General features: G+C 48.3%; 1 protein-coding gene across 1 annotated transcript; it reads left to right on the forward strand.

Annotated features, from left to right (window-relative positions):
* Nucleotides 1-414: 414 nt before the first annotated feature.
* On the forward strand, nt 415-20,539 carry LOC125943594 (uncharacterized). Its single transcript, XM_049663061.1, has 5 exons — nt 415-430; nt 1,960-2,102; nt 6,895-7,046; nt 9,398-9,613; nt 20,347-20,539. Exons 1-5 carry the CDS (start codon nt 415-417, stop codon nt 20,537-20,539), a joined length of 720 nt encoding a protein of 239 aa, XP_049519018.1.
* Nucleotides 20,540-21,476: the final 937 nt, after the last annotated feature.

Here is a 21,476-nt window from a genome sequence, read left to right on the forward strand (position 1 = left end):
AAATAGGGCGGAAATCATATGCACAAGATTTGACAATTTTTTATATATATTGGAGCGATAGCTTTCTGTAGCCGCGTTTACATGATTGCGACAACGGGCGCATCCCATCGCATCACGTCAGCTTTCAAGCGCATCTCATCCATGTAATCGGGGCTGATGCGTTAGGAAAGCGCGTCGCATTAGTGCGCCAGACAGGGGTGGATTGAGACGAGTATGTCGACTTTCGCAGTGCACCTAAACGGCGATCGAATCGCATAAGGAATTATGGGAAAAGCAATTTGCAGCGAATGTGCTGCACTCGCCAAGCTGCGGGACAGCAATATCGCTGACAAAATGGCGACCCAGAAGTCGACGCCGGAAGCGCTGCTTTGGCTACAATGTGTGACACCGTGTGCCGCCGTCATCGCACCAGGGATGGCGGCGGCACACGGTATACACATCGCACACGTTGCGCAAAGTATAATGCGCAACATGTCAACGCTGGCGCGTCGCATTACTCGTGATGCGCTAGGAAATCTGATGCAGTTTGGATAGTAATGTGTGAAGTTTGATTACTAATGAAATCTATCAGGAATGTTTTAAAATCCTGCTCTAAAACTCTTCAAGTAGTCCATATAAACTTCTTGCAACATGTTGCCTCAGATAGGGCAGTCGAGCACCGCTGCTAATTAGTAAATAGAAAGGAATACAAGCAAGAGTGCCCTCTAAACTTAACGTCGTGTATTTGATGTCATATAAGTAAATGCCAGGGGAAAATTTTTTTTAAGACGGTCATTTTCAATCGCATGCAAGAGCACGCGTTTCGATGTACTTATAAAAATGATTCCGTGCCTAAATAATTTTGTTACGATCCAAAGATATCCTTTTATTGGAATAAAGGAATACTTCAACAAAGCTACGTTTTTGTTTGGCGTCTCCATTGCCCTTTCTGGCTTATATGTTGGGTATGCCGCTACATCCTGACAATTCCCACTCTTGCACCACATGCAACGTCATCGCAAAGATAATAATGCAAACAAATAAGGTGTTTTCGATGTGGTCACTGTCTAAATATTATATACTGAAGGCAATTTCACTAAGTATGCGTTCATATTAAAGCAGCAATAGTCAACCGATTTATTTAACATATTCAAGTTTTGCAACCCACTAGACTTCGGAGGCTGCAAAGTGCTGCACCGTTTTTCTTAGGAAATAAAAAAAAATCAATTGTCGCTTGTTTGATCTTAAACAACTACACCTAATGGGTATTTCGCAAAATAGGCTTTTCCCTCCCGTAGAAGTATCGAACCACCCTAGCTAACTCTCCGAAGCGTCTACATTTTACATAAAACAAAAATACAGACTGCTTATAACCATGTTTTTTCGTGTTTTACATCGCTACGTATTTCCAAACAGGCATTGTTAACGAAAACAATCCATTTAGTGCGAGGGCCTCGGGTATTTTTTTTCTCGTAAGGTATACACTCACTGAAAATCAAAGGTAACCTTCGCACTAGGGAATCATGAAAGTATGCTATATTAAAAGTCAATGAAATCTAATTTATGAGGTTTCAGCTCTGCACTTCGTTTTCTCGTGAAACCACCTTACTTACCCAACACGCCTTGACCCAAGAAACATTTGTACTGAATACGAAAACATTTGTACCTTTTCAATACCCTAGCCGGAAAAAAAAACGTGTTAGACAATTCATAGCAAGATAGTGGTCTTCGAATTTTTCGTCATGTATCCTTAGTAAACTTTCCTCGTCTGGGTATTTCACCAAGCTATGTACCCAACTGTGCTGTGGCTGCTGGGCGCAAGGAGAGGTGGTGCCAGTCAAGCTGCTGTTCATGCAGCTTTTTTCCCTCCTTCCTCGTCACATTTTGCGCAATCTCTGTGCGTTTTTGTGTGAAAATAAATGCCAATACGAGTACCTGCGTGGGAGCCTACAGTGGCTGACATTGCTGTTCTACACACAGCCAAGCACAAACAGAAGATATGGACATTATTGCACAGCAACCGGGAACTGGCGAAGCTGTTAAACGTGGCCAAGGAGACTGTTGTTCTTCTAGAGAAGCGTCGAGAGAAAGAAAAGGTCATAAGAGACTTGGCCCTACCACAGGTGAGATGCACCAAAGCAAGGAGTCCCCTGCCGTAACTTGAACAATATCCCCATATGGATATTATGGATATCCCTCTCGCTATGTGTCTTAGGTAGATCTTGCAGCAGAACAAATAGGGCTGATTAACTCATTACAAGAAGTGCAAGGACAGCACTCTTAAAGGGCCCCTGAACCACCCAGAGGTCGAAATTTAGTTGTGGTGTTGCAGTTGTGCACGAGTCTACAACGAACATGTAGCCGCGAGAATTTTTCGAAATGGTGCCGTAATAGCGGAGTTACACGCGTTTGATGATCGAAAAACTGCCCTTGCTCGTTTCGCTCTTTCCTTCGCTACTCTCCTCATCGGCTGGTCTCCCCTCCTCGCCGAGTGCTTCTCGAAAGGTCACGTGACATACGTCATCGCCAACGCACTTCTCAAAACACTGCCTACTTCCGGTTAAGGCACGTCCACGCTAGCCATGTTAGCGGCACATATAAGGACGGCAAACCGGCCTCCAGTGCTGTAGAACGTCTGCCGCGCGAGAGGTGTTCAAAGTAAACGGCAGTTCGACCTGCGCCCCGCCCGCTGCACGATCAACGGGCCAATCGACGACCGCGAAGCTGCGCGCCTCCGCCACCGGCAACGAAAACATCGGATGCAGCTGAGAGCAGCAGTGCACGCCTACCGACGGGAGACGACCGGCTCGGCTGTGCTCGCATCGCAGCCGACGGCGCCGCTAATATCAGCGTATTTTTCTTCTTTGTGTACAGTTATTGCAAAGAGCGTTAGCAACGATATGAAAATATTGCGGCTTGTGAGCGCCGGTAATTCATTTCGAAGCGCCGTCCGCTTTAGCTTTGAAGGGAACCGGAAAAGGCCTAGCGACGATATCGGCGCCGTCGAGCGATCACCGGCGGTGAGGCTGCGCACAAATGAGTCCCGGTCTCATCCTCTCTACGTACGGCCAAGAAATCTCGCCGCTCGCGAGCAAAACCGCTGTCGACCGGCGGCCCGCAAATGGCAAACGGCGTGCGGCGAGTTAGCATGCCGGTAACGTGGACGTTGACTCGGCGCTTCTCGGCTACCCGCTGTTGCTGCGGTGCCGGCGTGTGTTGTGCGAAGCGTGCCGCTATAGACCCTGTGTTGCGCGCACGTCTGGAAAGGCCGACACTGTTCGCACAGTTAATCAGACCGCTAAGCATGACTGTGTTGGAACACGAGCGATTTGGCCCTCGCGTTGCGGGCTGCAATTACCGATGCGCAAGCGCGCACAAGCGAGCAACACGGCGAGGACGAGCAGGGAGCGCGCGTACCTGCTAGCAGACAAACCGGAAGTCGTCAGTTCTTGTTCGACCAATGGAGATCGTTTCCACCGTTGACATCACCAGATTCCCCCTGCTGACATCATGACGACCGCTGGGGTTACCGGAAAAGCGAGGGGAGAAGGACGGCATTGTTTTTTTGATTTTGTGGCGCTCCCGCGGCGCGTAGTGCTGCAGCGTTTGGCATAGTTGATCGTGACGGCATGCTGAACTCGATGCGCGTGTTTACTTGAAATGTTCAAAAAATATCTGAGGTGGTTTAGGGGCCCTTTAACATCTTCTGGCAGTACCATATATATATATATATATATATATATATATATATATATATTTTGCTGAATGTTGTGGAAGTAGTAGTCACCTTTGGCAGTAGTCAATGAACAAAACGTTTCATGGGGTTCTTACGTTTTACTACTTTTTAGGACAGTTTTTGTGCAACTGCAGCCAACCTGGCTTCCAACGCTGCGCAAGGTTGTGCATGTTTGTACCGTAGCCAGGTCTCAATCATCAGTAAGTCGAAGGATACGACAAGCGCCAGTGTTTACTATAGCCCATGCATGAATCGTTGTCATTCCGCCCAACTGCTTCAGCCATTAAGGGCGTGCTTCTTAAGTACACTCTTCAAAGATGTTCGAACAAGACTGTTGTTATTTAGCGCCGTCTTCAGGCTAGAACCACCTCAGGTGCGACTACCATCACACCAAATACAAGTGTCTGCAATGAATTGCGCCAAATTTCTAGACTACAGGATCCCCTGCCAATGAACAGAATTAATGTTGTCGCGTTAAGTACAGAAAGTTTCTTCTGTTTAAGCCACTAACTAGTTCAGACATTTATAGCGGTCCATAAAGCTGTCATATAGTTGCCTGCGACCTCCCTCTGGAATGGAAGCATTCTGTTTGCATCCCATTTGTATCCCATTCCGAAACTAGCGGATATCGCAAGCAACATTGGCAAACTCCAACTGATATCGCTGACTTCAACGCATGTAAGCTTTTCTAGCGCTCGGTGTTGGCACGGCTCACGTACTACCTCGAAAAAAAAAAAAACTGCGGCTTTTATGATGCGGCCCCGACAGGCTTCCGACCAGGCCTGTGCATGCCGGGCAGCCTCTCCTGTTGCGGCCGCTATTGAGAGGTGAGCGCCGGGTCCGGCTAAGTACCCCTGCTGTTTTTGTGAGAGTGGACCAAAAAAAGGCATTCTATACTGTCGTACACTCGGAGATTTTATAAGCTCTACAGAATACACCGATTAGCACACAGATGACGACCCGCCGTGGTTGCTTAGTGGCTATGTTGTTGGGCTGCTGAGCACGAGGTCGCGAAATCGAATCCCGGCCACGGCGGCTGCATTTCGATGGGGCCGAAATGCGAAAACACCCATATACTTAGATTTAGGTGCCCGTTAAAGAACCCCAGGTGGTCCAAATTTCCGGAGTCCCCCACCACGGCGTGCCCCATAATGAGATCGTGGTTTTGGCACCAAAAACCCAATTATTTAATTAATTTTAACACAGATGACGAACTGCATACTAATCGTTCCCCGCAGGCTGCACGTTCGAGATGAAATCAAGCTTCGAAATAACCTAAGTCCTTACCGAACGACAGGGGAGTACCGCAAGGATTCATCCTGGTGAGGGTACTCTTTAACGTCGTGGTGGGAGACTTGGCGATATGTTTCGAAAAAATTCGAAATCTCGACCTTATGATCAACGCAGTGGGTGGACGTAAAAGTATGGCGCTAATAACAGAAGTTCGAGACAACGCCCAACGAGCCTTGAAAACCACTGATGGCTAACTGCCCTCCACCGGCTTGCAGCCGTCTTCAGAGAAGACGAATTTTGTCCTCGTGGGAGGCTGCCTCTTGAACGAGAAAAGGTTAACCTTACCGTGGCAGGTCAGCCTATTTTGCGGCCAACTGAACGATCGGTCGCTTGGATACGACAGCTGAAGCCAACGCGGCGCCAGCAGCTCCACCTAATACGTGATATCGGAAAACGCTTCGGTGGGGTCGGAGTGCGAAGCATCAAGAGTTGCCTGGCGACCTTAACATAGAAGGCGTGTGATGGAGCGGCGTACTTTGCCTTGAACTAAACTCATCGCGAACTGCCCGAAGCTTTCTTGAATGCCTACGAGCTATAACCAGCCTGCCGAAGCGTACTCCAGGTGATGAATGGTATACATATTTTGCCTTGCCATCACTCAGAGACATCATCGAGGCACGCAACAAGGCTCACGAGCTACACCAGCAAAATACGAAGGTAGGCAGAAGATTGTTTAGCCTACCGCCCAACCCACCAGGTCTAAACACGCCGGTTCTCCCTCGACTACGGGAATCAAAGCGAGTCATCACCGTTAAAGGTACAAAACCACTTTAAAAGGTTCTGTATTGACGCGCACGACGCAGAGCGTACAGCAACGAATTCTCGCGATAATGCAGTGTTTACAGACACAGCATAGGAATCCTCAATCCGACTCACAACAATCACATCACATTACCTTACCACTCACTCACATCACCGCATGGTAAATAGAGACATGAACCAGTATTACTATTAACCTAGCACGGTTCAGCTCAAACTGTCCGCGATCTTATGCGTGGTTCATAAGGTGTATGACGAAGCGCGCCAGGGTATACGTTAAACCGGAGAATGCACAGTAATTTATACAAACAGCAGAAAAGCGATTAGCGGCTAGGCAAGACACCCAGAGTGGACACGATATATCCTGTGACAAAGATGGTCACCTTGACGATTTAAGGAGCGCATTGTTTTGATGTAACGGTGGACTGGGTGCGGAGACACACCGGAAGCATCGGCAACGAAGTTTCCCATGCATTCGCGAACGAGAATTCTGAAGACCACTCCGTCTCGGTACCTTAGACCCTGCTTGCACCGAACGACCCGAACCCCACAGCGCGAATCGCTGCGGAAAGGCAAAAACGACGCCGCGCTCTCAAGGCACATGTTCCTTTCAACGAGCATCCACTACTGCTTGGCGCTCCAGGTCTAACACATAAGGTCCGGACGGGACGGGTCCGGAGGATAGACGATAGCATCGCTAAATGGCGGACAACAGACGATAACCTAACACAGCCGTCGACAGTGACGACGAAAGTTCACGAGAAGCAGAAGCCACCGAATCAGTTACAGGTTTCATGTGCACATTGCGCGCAAAAATAGGCATATGCATTGGCACTGCTCCGGATACAATGACTTGGCAACAATACCTGAGACCAGATGTCACCTCCTTTGAAGACCCGGTCTCCCCAAATAACGACAGCTGAGCCCGATACACGCTGTTCTCTCTCTGGAAGTTTGTACATGAGGCGGACGTCCATCGTCGCATGCGATTCCCTTCCCTGAACCCCACCCTATTTAAGCCGAGGCGCCATACTGTTTATAATAAACATATTTCATTGATTCATTCATTCATTCATGCAGAGCTGCTATGTGGTATCATGTGCTAAGGTGTCCTTTCCGAAACGCAGTTGTTTCGATTGGTGGAGACCAACCAGCAGCTCATTGGAATCGTGGCCAAAAATCAGGAGCGCGCTGTCGAGATGATGGAAGCCATAATGACGCCCGGGTATCACTTGACCCTGCAAGGGCCAGCTGTTGACCTGACAGGCCACGACGAAAGGTGGGCGTTTTGCTTTGTGTACTGATTCATTCAGATGCTCAGTGTGGGTATGTGTGTGTCAGATTCATTAACAACCACAAAAGCGAATCTTTTGTAAAAAGAGACGGCAAAGGTGTTCATGAAAACAATAAAACAACAATGGCACAATTATAGTGGACGCTGTATATTAATAGACTGCTTTTCTATGTTAGGTTGGTGACGCTAATGCTGCAATAAGGACATTCGCTTAGCGACGCACTGTTCCTATAACTGAGCAAGGCGGCAAATGAGTGGGAATTTTCAATAACGCTGTTAATCCCGCACAGAGAAAATAGGGCAGTGTATCTATTTGGTCACAGTAGCTAGTGCAAACATTCACGATGGCAGTATAGGAAAAGAACAACACTGGGAATGGAGGCAGCGCAGCGTGTACCTATGTTTTATTTTTTTGCATGTTTTTCGCATTGTTGAGAGTATTGAACACATGATAGTGGTTGGGTTATTAACGCCCAAAACAATGTTGTTTGAATAATGTTCGTGAGGGCGCTGAATGTCCTACTGTATCAGGTTGCTTCGTAGTGGTAGATTTCGTAGGAGACCCATAACTCGTGTTCTTTTTGAAGGAAAAACTGTGTGAGCATCTTGGTGCACGCTCAGAATTTCCTATAGAATTAGTGAGACACTGTTAGTTAGCCTATAATTGTTTAGTTAGGAAGTGGACCGCATTTTCCGGTAAAAAACGCTGTCACATGGCTGCAGGTATGAAATTCAGGCGGCATTAAATCGTGGTGTCATTTTTGTTTTATTTTCGGAGCATATATCCTTCTCATTAGCTGTTCCATCATCATTATTTATAGAAGGTGAACTGGAAGTGCAGTCTTGTTGTTTATCCGAGCGTTAAAGCAGCCCGCTAATACGCGCAAGGTTGCCGCGTGACTAGCCGCTCGAGGCACTTTGCCTATATTCGCGGGCAGCCTCATGGTCGGAAAAACAATTATGTAGCACGTATTGAGTGACAGAAAGCTGTATCGGGAGTTTCTCATATTGCTCAACAATTTTCTCATTTACAATTTTCATCTAATTATAATAATTGTGAAGTTGATTATTTAATTAGGACTAATTATCTGATTAGGCTAAATGCAAAAAATCGTCTGAGTATCTCCAAGCGACGGCAAACAGCATTACCTTCGTTCTATTCAGCTACGTAGCATCTGAATATTTTTAAGTTTGGCTTAAGTTAAGTGAAACACCCTGTATTTCCTAATAAACGGCCTAGATAAATGAACTGTTGCACACACTGTAGAGGCTGATTGCCAATCCTCAATACTCGCTCTCTTGCCAGGCTACTGAACAGTGATGTTGCCTTCTGTAGATTTATTATTGCGATAGCGATTATATGCACATTTCAACCAGATTTCTGCCGTCGGCGTCGCCGTCACCGTGAGGTTCCGTATAAAGTCCAAGGGCGATAAAATCGTCGCCGCGCGCCGTATGCGCGAGCGAAAGCGCGCGGGGGACGCGCGCTATCACGGAGAGCGAACGCACGGCGGAAAGCAAACGCGACCGTCGCGCGAAAGGCCGTGGAGGTATGGAGGGAGGGAAGCGGGGCGACACTGTGCTCCGGCACCAAAGGCGTATCTTGCAACCGGGTGGAAGGGGAACTTGCCACTTAATCTCCCACGCGAAAGCAAGAAAGCGGCAAGGCCGCGCGGGAGGGGGGGGGGCGCAGTTTCTACTCTGCCAACAACTGCGCTCGTACTTTGCCCGCGGCTGTGGCAGTCGCCCGCACCGTCTGTTATCTCCACACGGCTCTGACCTTTGTATGCGCTGTACATTCGCCGCTCAGTTTCCGTTGAAGCGATAGACCGCACGAACTTTCGCCCGCAGCGGCGGCTGCGCTTGCTGCCAGCTTTTTGACAGTCGTCTGCGGTCATTCAGTGTGATCTATTCATATTTGCTTGGGCGCGCTGACACCACGGTTGGTAATTCAGTTAGTAAGCGAATGTGTCCAAGTTTATGCAACCGACAGAATTACTCTCCCTACTCCGAATAGCTCTCTACTAATTTGCTATCGCAATTGATGCTTCGCCTTTCGTGCGAAACTGCGACATTTTTGCCACACCTCCAATCGCCTCTTACTAATCTTTATTGCGGACATGTTTACTTTGTCCCTCCTATCCCTGAACCCAAGGGCTTCAAGGAGGCCTGAGTCGCCTAAACTGGCAGCTGGGTCTTCACATTCGAATAAATCATGTTCCATCGTTTCCACAGCTTTACCGCAGCAAGGACATGCATCTTCGTCCTTGGTGCACCTGACTTTATAACTACGCGATCTAAGGCATCCTGAAACTAAACACTTGAAACTTACGCAGCGTCACGCCGGAGCACAGTGGTCTACGCCAGGACGATGTTGACCACGTGATGACCGCCTTAGAGCTGCAACCGCCGTCTGAGCGCAGCTACGCACATTTCGCCACCAGCCTGGAACCCCTGGACGCGCTGCGCGAGGTCACTGTGGCCAGCGCCAGGGGCGACGGTACGCTCGAGTCACTGGTCAACTTCGGGCACATGAAGCCCGCTAGTGAGAGGTAAGCGGAGTATGCTGCTTACTCTCTGTCATAGTTGTAAGTACGCGCCTAAATGGACACTGAAGAAAACACTGGATCACGGTAGATCAATAAGATATTCTTGAACAACTCTATTTTTGTTGATTTCGCGGTAATATGTGTAATAGGTGTATTATTAGCAGAAGAAATGAAAGCCAGAGTTTTATTTTTAAATATCGTGAAGAAACTCCAGTGGTGGTGCGTCAGTGTTACGTCACTATTGCAAAGTCCCTACGTCACTATGGCTATCGGTCCAGATATCTGTATAATAATGATTATTTGAAGGAAAATAAAGCACAAGCAAAAAAAGTATTATTTTCAACCCTACTGTTGCATTTTGTCGGCCAAAATCCTAAATCATTTGTTGAAAGTCATCGCCATTATTGATGAATAGGACAATGTCGTATGCAAACCGTAGGTTGCTGAGATTTTCGCCATTTATCCTCGCTTTTAATCTTTCAATTTCTAATAGCTTGAATCCTTCTTGTAAGCATCCAGTGAATAGTATTGGAAAGATTGTGTCTCCATGCCTGACACGGATATTTCCGTGGTCGTTGTAGAGAAATACGGCAGTGGTGGAGTCTTTCTAGATGTTTGCTAAAATATTCACATATGCTTCCTTTACTCCTGACTGCACAATGCCTTCATAACTGCTGGTATCTATATTGAATCAAATGCCTATTGGTAATCTATGCAATACGATATAGAGAGGTAAATTGTATTCCCCAGATTTCGTAATTACCTGATTTATGACATGAATGAAATTTATTGTAAACTATTCTTTCCTGAAGGCTGCCTGTTCCCTGATTTGGCTGAAGTCAAGTGTTGCACACATTTTATAGCAATTGCTATAATGTATATTTTGCACAATACTGAAAGCAAGCTAATGGGCCTATAATTCCTAAATTCGTTATCGTCCCCCGTCTTATGGATTAGTATATTGTTGGCATTCTTCCATCTCTAATACATTTCACGTCTTCAGACATTATGTAAAAACTCCACATATATACAATAGCAAATCCGCAAACACAATTTAAGGGTTGTACATAATAGTTTTACAAGTAGCGAGTACACGATGCTTAGGCCACTTAAGAAATAGTGTCATTGGCGCTGCACACAGATGGCAACCCAGACTATTCTTTGGATATTTGGAGCACTGGATTCATAACGTCTGTCAACTTTGGGACCGCTGCTTCTACAATCATTGCCAACTAGTCCTGGCGATACGATCTTTCAGTACAGTCAAACCTCGTTAAAACCAAGTCGCATTCGACATGGAAATGCATTTGTTATATGTGATATCTGTTATAAGCATATATTCGTTGCATCTTGATATTGCCAATAAACAATTTAGATTTACTTCGGTATATCCCATTATTTTTTATTCCAATGTTTGTTATATTGAGGTTTGACTGCAAATGTAACAATTACATAACGTGCCGTGCAAGAAAGCGAAAATGTAATCATAGCGGCCCTTTCTTCGAACGTATTCAAATAGGCAACAACCTTAAATGTGAAGTGTCATTTATCGAATGGCTACAAGGGCCATCCGCAATCTTGGTTACTGTACGGCAAAATAGAACTACTCGCTCAACAGAATGCGCGATGATCGTGATATTTTATTGCGATAGCAATTATATGGACACTCCAAGCCCATTTCTGCCGTCGACGTGAGGTGCCGTATAAAGTCCACGGGCGATAGAATCTTCGCCGCGTGTCGTATGCTCTACGTGCGAATGAAAGTGTGCGAGGGTGAGCAGCGAATGGAAAAACTTTACTGAGAAAAGCACCTGCGAGGATGCCGACCCGGGCTTAGGCCACCCGGGGATTGTTTGCGGTGAGGCATATCCTTTTCACTGTTGCCCGGGCCAGCTGAATTGCCCAAAGTTAGTCGTGTGGATCCGAGCTAGTCAGAGCGCTTAGCCATCGCTCCTAGAGAAGGTCCGGTTCTATGTTGTCCTCTCTATATATATTGCTCTGATATCTGTGTATTTCCATAAGGGGTGCACCATGTCTGCGTTTTCGTGCTTGCAGAGATTGCAGCTCGCTTCTGGGTATTTTCTGGAATTTACTCTCAGTGTACTGGATTTCGGAAAGTTCTAGTTTGCAACCTTCTCCAATCTGTTTCACGAGATGTGTCTAGTTGTTTCTGCGGTTGTGGGTATACTTCTCTTGGTTTCTTATAGTGTGTCAGTATGTCGTGGTAGACGGGACCAGTCTGTCCCTGTGGTCTTGTATGGCTACTTCGTCGTCGTCGCCTCCTCCGTCTAACCCATCGCCTCCGCCGCAGTCGTCACTCTCTCCGCGCGGGGTGCGGGGTGTCGGGCCGTCACTGTCCGAGTCGCGGTGGGTTAGTTCTCGCGCGGCTCGGTGAACCTTATCGTTGAGTCTGGGAGGGGTGCTCGGGTCTTCTGTGGTTACATCCATTTGAGATATTTGGGTGTGATTTTGCCGTTCTTGGAGTCTTCTGCTCTGCGGTTCAGGATTTTGACCACCTCGGTGGAGACCTAGCCGTTTGTGAAGCTCATAATTGTCGTCTTGGAGTCGTTGATTATTGTTCTGTCTTGTTGCCGACCGTTCATTACAGCCACTGCAATTGCCGTTTCTTCCCCTGCCTCCGATGATCTGGTCCTTGCGTGTCTACGACCGCCATTGCGATGAGGGAGTACCCTCGTCACCGCCGACACCACCATTGTCCTCTCGGTTTCGGGGGTTACGGGGGCCTCTATGAAGAGAACCCCCTCCCAGACGCCATTGTTTTTGAGGATCGTTTTCGTGCGGCATTTTCTTCTCTCGACCTTGTGCACGGGGTACATGCTCTTCGGGATGTTTTCCGTCTTTATTGCGGCTCCGACGTCCGGGTGAATCTGCGTCTTGGGGCCCTTCATTCCGTGGTAGTTTATGCCAAGTCTTTCCCATGATTTTTCTGCCCGCCTTGGTACCAGAGAGTCTCGAGTTGCGCTACCCTCTGTGCTTCCGCGATCTCGTCCAGCGTATTATGTACCCTGCGTTGTAGGGGCCTTTCGTTTCTTGAGTATTGCGGGAGAGGGTGTATTCCGTTTCTCGTGGTTATTCTGATATCCCTTTTGTGCAGTTCCACTAGGTCTCTGCATGGTGGGCCCAGCCTCCTGGGGCGGTAGAGAAGCAGTTCAGATTTCCCCAGCGAGCATTCTTGTCCGGTGGCCTCCAGATGATCCTCGACTGCCTCCACCACCCCTTGAAGTTTGTTCTCCAGCTCACCCTCGCTTGCGTCTTTCGTGATCCAAATCGTAATGTCGTCTTCATAAACTGTGTGATTAATGCCTTCTATTCGCTCCAATTTTTCCGATAGTCCGATCGTGACGAGGTTGAAGAGCATTGGTGATACGACGGACCCCTGCGGTGTGCCCGCGCTGCCCATGTCCATCTGGATGCTCACCTCCATGTCCAGGCTGACTCAGGCTGTTTTTTCCGTAAGGAAATTTCTTATGTATTCGTACGTTCGTTCGCTCAGGCCGAGTTGCGTGATTCTTTCGAAGATGGCCGCGTGCTTAACCATGCCGAAGGCCTTCTTTAGGTAGAGTCCGAGTATTTCCCTCAAGCCTCACCCCATGGTGTCTATGACTTACTCCTTGAGGTGCATCATGGCGTCTTGAGTAGAGAGCCCTCTTCTGAAGCCAATCGTGTTTCTCCGGTATACATCGTTGGGCTCCAGGTAGCCTTAACTATGTTCAGGTCGGCGTGCTTAATCACATTACCGACGCAGGAAGTCAGGCAGATAGGCTGCATGTTCTGAATTCTAGGGCTTGGGGATGAGGATCACGTCGGTCCTCTTCCATTCGTTGGGTATCCCCTCCCCCCCCCCCCCGTTTCGCCAACACTCGTTGATGTAGTTTGTCAAGCGGCTCGTTGCCTGGTCATCCAGGTTCCGGAGCATCTTGTTGGTCACTTTGTCGGGGCCCGGAGCCGAGTTAGTCTTGATGGTCTGCAGGACCACCCTAATTTCTTACTGGGATAAGTCTCTGTCGAGGTCCTCGTTGGGCAAGCCCGAGTAGTTCCGGTGTTCGACGGCTGGGGGTCTCTCGAGGACCAGCTTGACGATTCCATCACACATCGCACAGATATTTCCTTTGTACTTATGCCTCATCTTGGTCATCTCCGCTTTCTACGCCGTCGTGGTGCACGAAGGGTCGAGCAGGTCCTTGAGGATCTTCCACGTTATGCCCATGTTGATGTTGCCGTCCATGGCGTCGCAAACCTCGTTTCATTCCTGACTGCATAACTGGGCGCAGTATGTTTCGATGGTCTTGTTTAGTTCCGTGATTTTGCGCCTTCAATATCTATTGCATTTTTGCCCTTGCAGGCGTTTCTGGATGGAGTTTTTGGCTTGTACGAGGTGCGCGAGCCTGCTGTCCATCCGCGGTGGGTGACCGCCGCCGTCGTCGTCGTCTTCGTCTCCGCGCCGAAACACCAGTCGTCCCACTCCATCTCGGTCGTGGCCGTTTCTGCGTCTCGTGGAAGCTCCCCGCTCCATTATTCTATGGTTCTTATGGGCCCCTGTTCTTTTTCGTCTCTGATTTTGCGGAATTTGTCGCAGTCTGCTAGCCTGATCTTGTTTTTTTTTTCTTTCGTAGCACGGGGCTCTCCTAGGGCGATACTAAGGATCCTGTGATTGCTCCGCATGTCCTCGAATGGGTTCTCCTGGGTGATTCTCCCGGCGCTCCTACACAGCGTTAGGTCCGGTGCTATGTCCATATGGAGACCCGCACCGGCTCTTGTGTGCGAAGCCGGCTCGTTAGGAAGGGTTAGGCCGGTTATGAGGGTCGGCCAGGTCTTTTCCATTATTTGACGAGTGCCCACATCCCCATTGCGTGTGTGGAGCGTTGAAGTCACCTCCGATGACGAGCTTGTTGTCTCCCGCGATGGTCATATTTTCGGTAAATAAATCTTCCAAATTGTGTGTTAGGCCCTTTTTGGACGGGCTGCTGTAGACGTTCAGGAAGAAACTGCTGCTCTTCCGCTTGCTGCGTGGCACAACTTCTGGGTGTGGCTAATGACCGTTATTTTTTTTTCATAATGCGCGGGATGACGACCAGTCCTTTCTTGACTAATGTGGTCACGACTATGTCCCTCCCCGTTCCTTTTGCGCGTTGTTTGTGGGTGGTCGAATGATTCCTGGGGAATTATTACGTCTGGATTTTTTCTTTTTGCGGTCGTTTTAATCTGCGGTGCCATCGTTGCTTTTTTATTTGAGAAGCTTCGGCAGTTCCGCTGCCAGATGACCAGTCTTCCCTTTTTGGTGGACGCCATCTTTACGAGACCTTCTCCAGCTCAGCGAGCCACCTGTCGTATTTTATGGCTTGCGCCTTCCTCTCTGCCTCGCTGTCGCTAATGCGTGCCGCCAGCTTCTCGAACGTTTTCTCCATTTTGTGTGAGAGCTTGGTGAGCATGTTTTCGAGGACATCTCTGTTTTTGATTTTGTGCTAGGGCGGGGTCTCTTGACCTCCTGTAGTTAACCGTCCTGTTCGTTGGTCTTGGTGTCCGATATCTTTCGCTTGGAACCTCTTCTACCATCTGCACCACCTCATCCTCCATGGCTTCGGTGGATGGGGTGGAGACGGCGGCTGACGGGGGCGACGATTGTGTCTGCATTTATGTGAGTTTCATTAAGCGTTTTCTGTTGTTCGTCTCATTTCTTGGCTGATTCGTTGTTCTGTTTCTTTTCAAGTTTTTTTCTTTCTTTCTATCTCCTGCCTGAGTAGCTAGTTTGCCGTTACATATTCCTTCACGCGTTCCTCTAGGGGTTCGTACTTGCCCCTATCGTTACTGGTATTGCCGCACCTTCCCGATTCGCAATCGGCCACTACGTCTGACCAGCTCACATTTGCTGGTGTCCTTTGTAATTGCTTCTTCCCCTTCGTTTCGCGCTTCCTTTCCCTTGAGGCAGTTCTCGACCCACGCCCGGTCCTGTCTCTGCTCCTGGACCTGGACCTGGGGGATGGTTGTGTGTTGCTGCTTTCCCCGGCGTCCGGGACTTGTGAGCCGGCTACCCACAGCAGTTCTTCCTCATTTTTTCTCGCTGTCCATCTTCTTAGTTCGACCATGTATGGCGTCTTGAATTTAGCCCTACAAGTCCGGTCCGCCATGGGGTGCACCTCTCCGCAGAGCTTGCATTTGGGTGTGCATTCGTGGTCTTTGGCTGGGTTTTTGACAGCACACGCCGGGCACAGCTTTTCCCGTCTGGGGCACACGTCGGGTCTGTGCCCGAGCCTGCCGCATCTTTGAAAAATTCTATTTATTTCCGATAGAGGGATACTCTCATTATGATGCTATTGAAGTGCGCCCACGTGGGCACCCGGTTGCCCTCGTAAAGTAGTATCATGGTGGTGGTGTTGCCTAAAGTCCCTATATAAGAAACGTACCGCCATCTACTCTTTCCTCCGCCGCCTCCTCTCCTAAAGCGCTTGCTTTTTCTTTACTTTTTGCTTGCGAAAGCCAAGTCGATGGTGGCGCACCTAGAAAGTCCACGTTGAAGCTTTCAGGCCGGGCGCGCGCCGCCGCCGCCGCCGGCGACTGCGGCTGCGCAAAGGACTTTCAACATGGCTCTGAGGCGGAAAAAAAGAAAATATAAAGAAATGAAAAGCGCGCGCTATCGTCGTCCAATCGGAGATACAAGATAACACAGGAGAGAGCGAAACGGCATTTGTCAAAGGATGGCGGTACTTTTCTTATATAGGGACTTTAGTGTTGCCTAGTCTCTTGGCGTACGCCAGGGAAGGGTTGCTGGCGTTCACCAGTGCGTGCGCGAGCTGGTCTGGCGAGTAATTCAGGGGAATGCCGCGGATTATCCCCTTGGCCATCTGTAGCTGTGCCCAGAAGTCCGCGTTGGTCTCGTAATTCCTCCCGTTGATTGTTAATTCCTTGCTGTAGGCAATTCCTTGCTGGGTTGGGGCAGATCTTGATGATTTCGTCGCTGCTAACTCCTGCTTCATCGCGTATCGCCTCGTCTAGGCTGGCTCTGCACGTGTTTCGGATGTTCAGCCCGTCTCGGTCTGACAATTATCTTGATGTCGTCTCTAGGTAGCCTGGCCATCTTGCTTGCTCGTAAAATCTTGTTCACTATGCTCTTCCCGTATCTGCGCGTCTGGCTTCTCTAGCGGATGCCTTGCTTTTCTGCCCCTTCGTTAGCGTTCGCGCGGCCCTTTCTTTTGGGTGTAACTTCGATCCATACCCCCGCATCGCCTTCCTCGGCTCGTCTAGTGGGATCGCTTTTTTTCTTCTCTGGACTTGTTATTCGGGGTTTCTTCCACTACTGCCTCGTCTACCTCCATTTCGGAGGTGATTCCGATCCTCTGGTTTACAGCGCGGCAGCGTTTTTCTCCCTGCCGGGGGTCAGTAGGGGTACGCTAGGCCTAGTCGCGTTAGGCTTTGCTGTGCACACACACGACTCGGGTGGTTTTCATTTCGAAAAATCTTCGAAAAAGGCCACTCACCCCGGGTCTCGGTGTTCCTGAGTTCAGATCGATTTGCTTTATCCGATGGCGAGAGCGAGTTTTGGCGGTCACCGAATGAGATGCGTTCATGTTTGCTTGAGCGCGCGTGACACCATGCTTGTTAATTAGGTTAGTATGCCTATGTTTACAAGTTTATACGTAGATAAAACTACTATCCTTACTTCGTATAGCTGTCCACTAGTTTGTTATCGCAATCGATGCTTCGGCTTCCGGATGAAACTGCGGCTTTTTTTTTTTTACGTCCCGTGTGCGCTCTTTGATTAATTTCTGTTTTTGCTTTTAATTATTATTTTTTTGCTTTTTGCACCCTGTGCAGCTATTTGTTCATGTTTCGTGCTTTTTTTTTCTGTATTCCTTTGTGAAATCAGGAGTGCGCCCTGACTAAGGCTTTTTGCTGTTCATGTTCACTTCGAAAAATGAATAAAGTGTATTTATTCAAATAGCTACACGCATAGCTGCTATTTCACCGTTATTATGTGGCGTCCTCTCGCTGCTGTTTGCTGCTATAAACAAAAGGAGGGACCATATTCAAATGCGCATGCTAAACAGTTGCCGCCGCAGTTGACGTTGTGTACCGGATGCTGCTGTTAGCATGTAACAGTAGTAGTTAGATATCGTTCTGTCGTGTCCTTACTGCGACTAGTACAACAGTCGCCGTCACCTGCCCCCCTCCTGCCCTCCACACAAACGAAAAAAAAGGAAATTATGTAATGTTTATCAACATGCGAGCTTCCGTACGAAACATCATTTGAAAACTGACAGTTTAGCCTACACATAGACTCTTTTGTGTGCAGGCGTGCGTGGGTATTTATATTATTTTTATATAAAATATATTTATTTCCAAAATTTATTTTGGAAATAAATATATAGGGAGCTAGGCGCCGTACATCTTGGTAGAAATACTTTCCCGACCAAGTAAGGTCCAGCACAGCGCGATGTTTGCAAAGATTGCATTTAAATTTTTACTGAAAACAAGCGGTTTGGAACGTTAGTAAGCGGGCAGATGGAGCATTTAGGGCATTTGCTCACTGAAAAGTTAGAACAACTCAAAAAGTGTCACTGAAACAAGTTTTGCCAAACGGGGAAAAAGTAAAAATGGCTACGAGGTCCATGCAGATTGCTACTGCACATTTTCACAGCATGTGCATCAACGCCAGAGTTAGGCAAGGTCCGCGCGCTCTATTCCATAGCAATCGCTGCTTGCCCTCGCATCGTGCTGTTGAAACGCATGTGCGTTTGTTTTCCGCACTTTCCGTTTGTATTGAACTACCCTGTGTTCTTCCTTTTCAGATCTGGAATTGTGACTTCGCGTTAGTGTCTTAGAGTGTCTGGCCGCGTGTTTGTGGAGCTCCTCACGTTAATACGTGGCGCTTGCAGCTGGAGCGCCTGTGCATTGTGAGACTCGCAATTTACACATGCCTCCAGCATAAAAGAGCGCATAGAACGCCACCATGCGAACACATGCGCAGGACCTTATGGTAGCGATGCCTACAACGTTGAATGAAAGAAAAAAAGTTGTCGCAGTTTCACCTGAAAGGCGAAGCATCAATTGCGATAGCAAATTTGTAGAGAGCTATACGTAGTAATGATATTAGCTTTATCAGCTGTATAATTTTGGACATGCAGCAGCACCGGGAACACGCTGAACTTGTCGACGCCGTCGGTGTTTTGCCCGCGTTCGCTCAAAATGCGTGCGGCGTTGGTGACTTGCCGGAGCCTCTGATATAAATAGGCACTTGGTGCCGCATCTAAACGTCGCCTCCCTTCCCCCTCCCCCCCCCCTCCCCCACGGCCTCTCGCGCGTCGGAAGAAGGCGCGTTTGCTCTACATATATGATGATTGTAAAGGAGGAAAGAGACGCCTACTTCTGCAGCCCTTAAGCGAGCACGGCGCAGAACGCGCGTTTGTTTTCCGCCGTGCGTTCACTCCCCGTGAAAGCGCGCGCCCCTCGCGCCCTTTCACTCGCACATACAGCGTTCGGCGCGCGGCGACGATTTCATCTCCATTGACGTCATACGGAACCTCACGGCGACGGCGACGCCGACGGCAGAAATCTGCTTTTGAGTGTCCATATAATTGCTATCGCAATAAAAAGTGCACGGAACCCGACTTTCGACTTGCCAATCCCGTTTGTCCTCAGTTTTCGCAGGGGATGCCTGTGTGACTCGCACATTTTCAGTTGTCACTGTAGTAGCAAGAATCCAATGCGCCCTAAGCAACAATGGTTCTCGTTAGTTACTTGCATGGACGCAGCTTCGACCAACAGCAGTCAGAAAGTTTGATTTTTTATTTGTGACGTGTTTTCTTGTGGACGCAACGAATTTCGTGCGTTGTATTACATTGCAAAGTTGGTTTAGCAGCTTAGAGTGACCATGCGACAGAGAAGTACAAATTTTCCTGGGCGCTGTGTTCGGTTTCGAAGCGCACGTCGCCGGAAAAGCTGGCGTGGCGTAGGTTTTGGTTACAAAGCATTACGCCTCTCTATAATGCCGTCGGGACGGATATCGTGCGAGAACCCTGTGGAGCGGCTTCGTTGATCCGTGGCAGCGCAGCGATGTTCGCTGTTCAATAAACGCGGGACGATGAAGCTGATTGTTGCAATTAGTCCTCAAAAGCCACACGGTGACGATCGGTGAGCCTTACAGGACCGAGCCGACTTGCAACTTAGCCGTAATCAAGATCTTGGACGCGGCCAGTGTTGTCAACTGACTATGCATATTGGATGTCCCCCATTTGGAAGTCTTAAATGTATTGCTTTCAGGGACCACCTAGCATGTGGAGTGCATCATGTAAACGACATGACCTGCTTACCGACCATAAATTCAGTTCACTCTGCTAAGGACTACCACCACAGTCATTATCATTTAAGCAGTGAAAGTATGGGAACTTCTTGCGACGTCTGCCTACGGCTGGATTTAATCGTACCTGGCTGTAGGGAGATTATTTCGTATTCCTACATTTCATCTCTTGTTCTCTTTCACGATTTTACATTTCATGTCATTCCCCTGCTTACTTGCCCTTGTAACAGTTTACAACGCAATTTTCTTTCATTGCTAACACTTTTTTATGCCCTCCGTTCTTTTGCATTACGTATTTTTTTTCTAGATTTGCGTATGTGCCTCTTAGATTGTCCTACATTTTGTCTTACGGCCTAGTGTATTAATGCCAGAAACGCAAATTGTCTCTTTCAATAAATTTCGTTATTGATCTTTTTCTGTTCAGCCACGAAAACACACAGCGAGAAACGTGTTTCGACGAAATGCAAGAACACGGATCCGCCCACAATTCCCTGGAAGGTTTAATATTCCTCACAGACATAGTGGAGGAGGAAAGCCGCTTACGACCCGCAGACTGGAGCCCCATGCGAGCCGAAGCTGAGCAAGCCATTCTCTCCAATGGTACCGTCCCGCTTTAATGCACTTTGATTATGCAGTGACGACGCTCGTGTTTTTACTGTGGGTACCTTTTTTTTCTTGTTTTTTTTTTACTGGTATGCAGGAGGAGCAGTGCGTTTGTTTTACGGATATTTAATGCATTCGATAAAATTCCTGGTACATATTCGCTCGCTGAAATGACTGTAACTGTATTTGCTACATTTTTACGCGCAAATATTATTGCGACAGCAATTATGTGGTCACTAAAGGCGAACTTTAGCCGTCGGCATCAGCATCAGGTTCCTTGTGAATTTCAAGCGTAGCTGTGGTCCTAGGGAAAGCGTGCGAAGATCAGACGAGAAGCATGGCGGCTTGATGCGCGCCGTCCTCCCGCTGCCCAGTGTTGAAGATCACGTGATTCACAACATGGGGTGTGGTAGCGCGCGGTTACGGGATTAAGTTCTCGCTAAGGGGGGAAGGGGGCAAAATAGCGCTCATCTCCTCTAGCCCAGCCATGACTTCTCATGGCTGTACGCGTGCCTTATCTTGGAGGTAATCTCTGACGGGTGCAAGGACAGGCGAGTCGACTTGGCTGGTCACTTCACTAGCGCTGTCTTCCAGCGTGCCTGCTTACTGTTGGTGGTCGTGTAATCTCAAGTGTCGGAGACGCGTGGAACCGAGAGGCAGTCAGCAGTGTTCGCTCCACGAGGGCGGCGCTGTTCATCACGCCAGCGTTGTAGCAGCGAGCGTTCGCGCTCGTCGAGTGAGTTCGGTTCAGGTTTACCTGTGCCCGCGTGACAGCGTCCTTGCTAATTTAATTGTAAACTATTGTTTACTATAGTTTATGCGGTCAATAAAGCTACGATCCTTACTTTGTGCAGTCTAGTAATTTGCTATCACTACCATTGCCTCACAAGCCCTATCGAAGGTGTGCCACGTGCAAAATGAGGAAATGTTAATGTTGCTATATATAAATGC

This window comes from Dermacentor silvarum, chromosome 1 (assembly GCF_013339745.2).
Source record: "Dermacentor silvarum isolate Dsil-2018 chromosome 1, BIME_Dsil_1.4, whole genome shotgun sequence".
Classification (NCBI taxonomy): Eukaryota; Metazoa; Arthropoda; class Arachnida; order Ixodida; family Ixodidae; genus Dermacentor; species Dermacentor silvarum.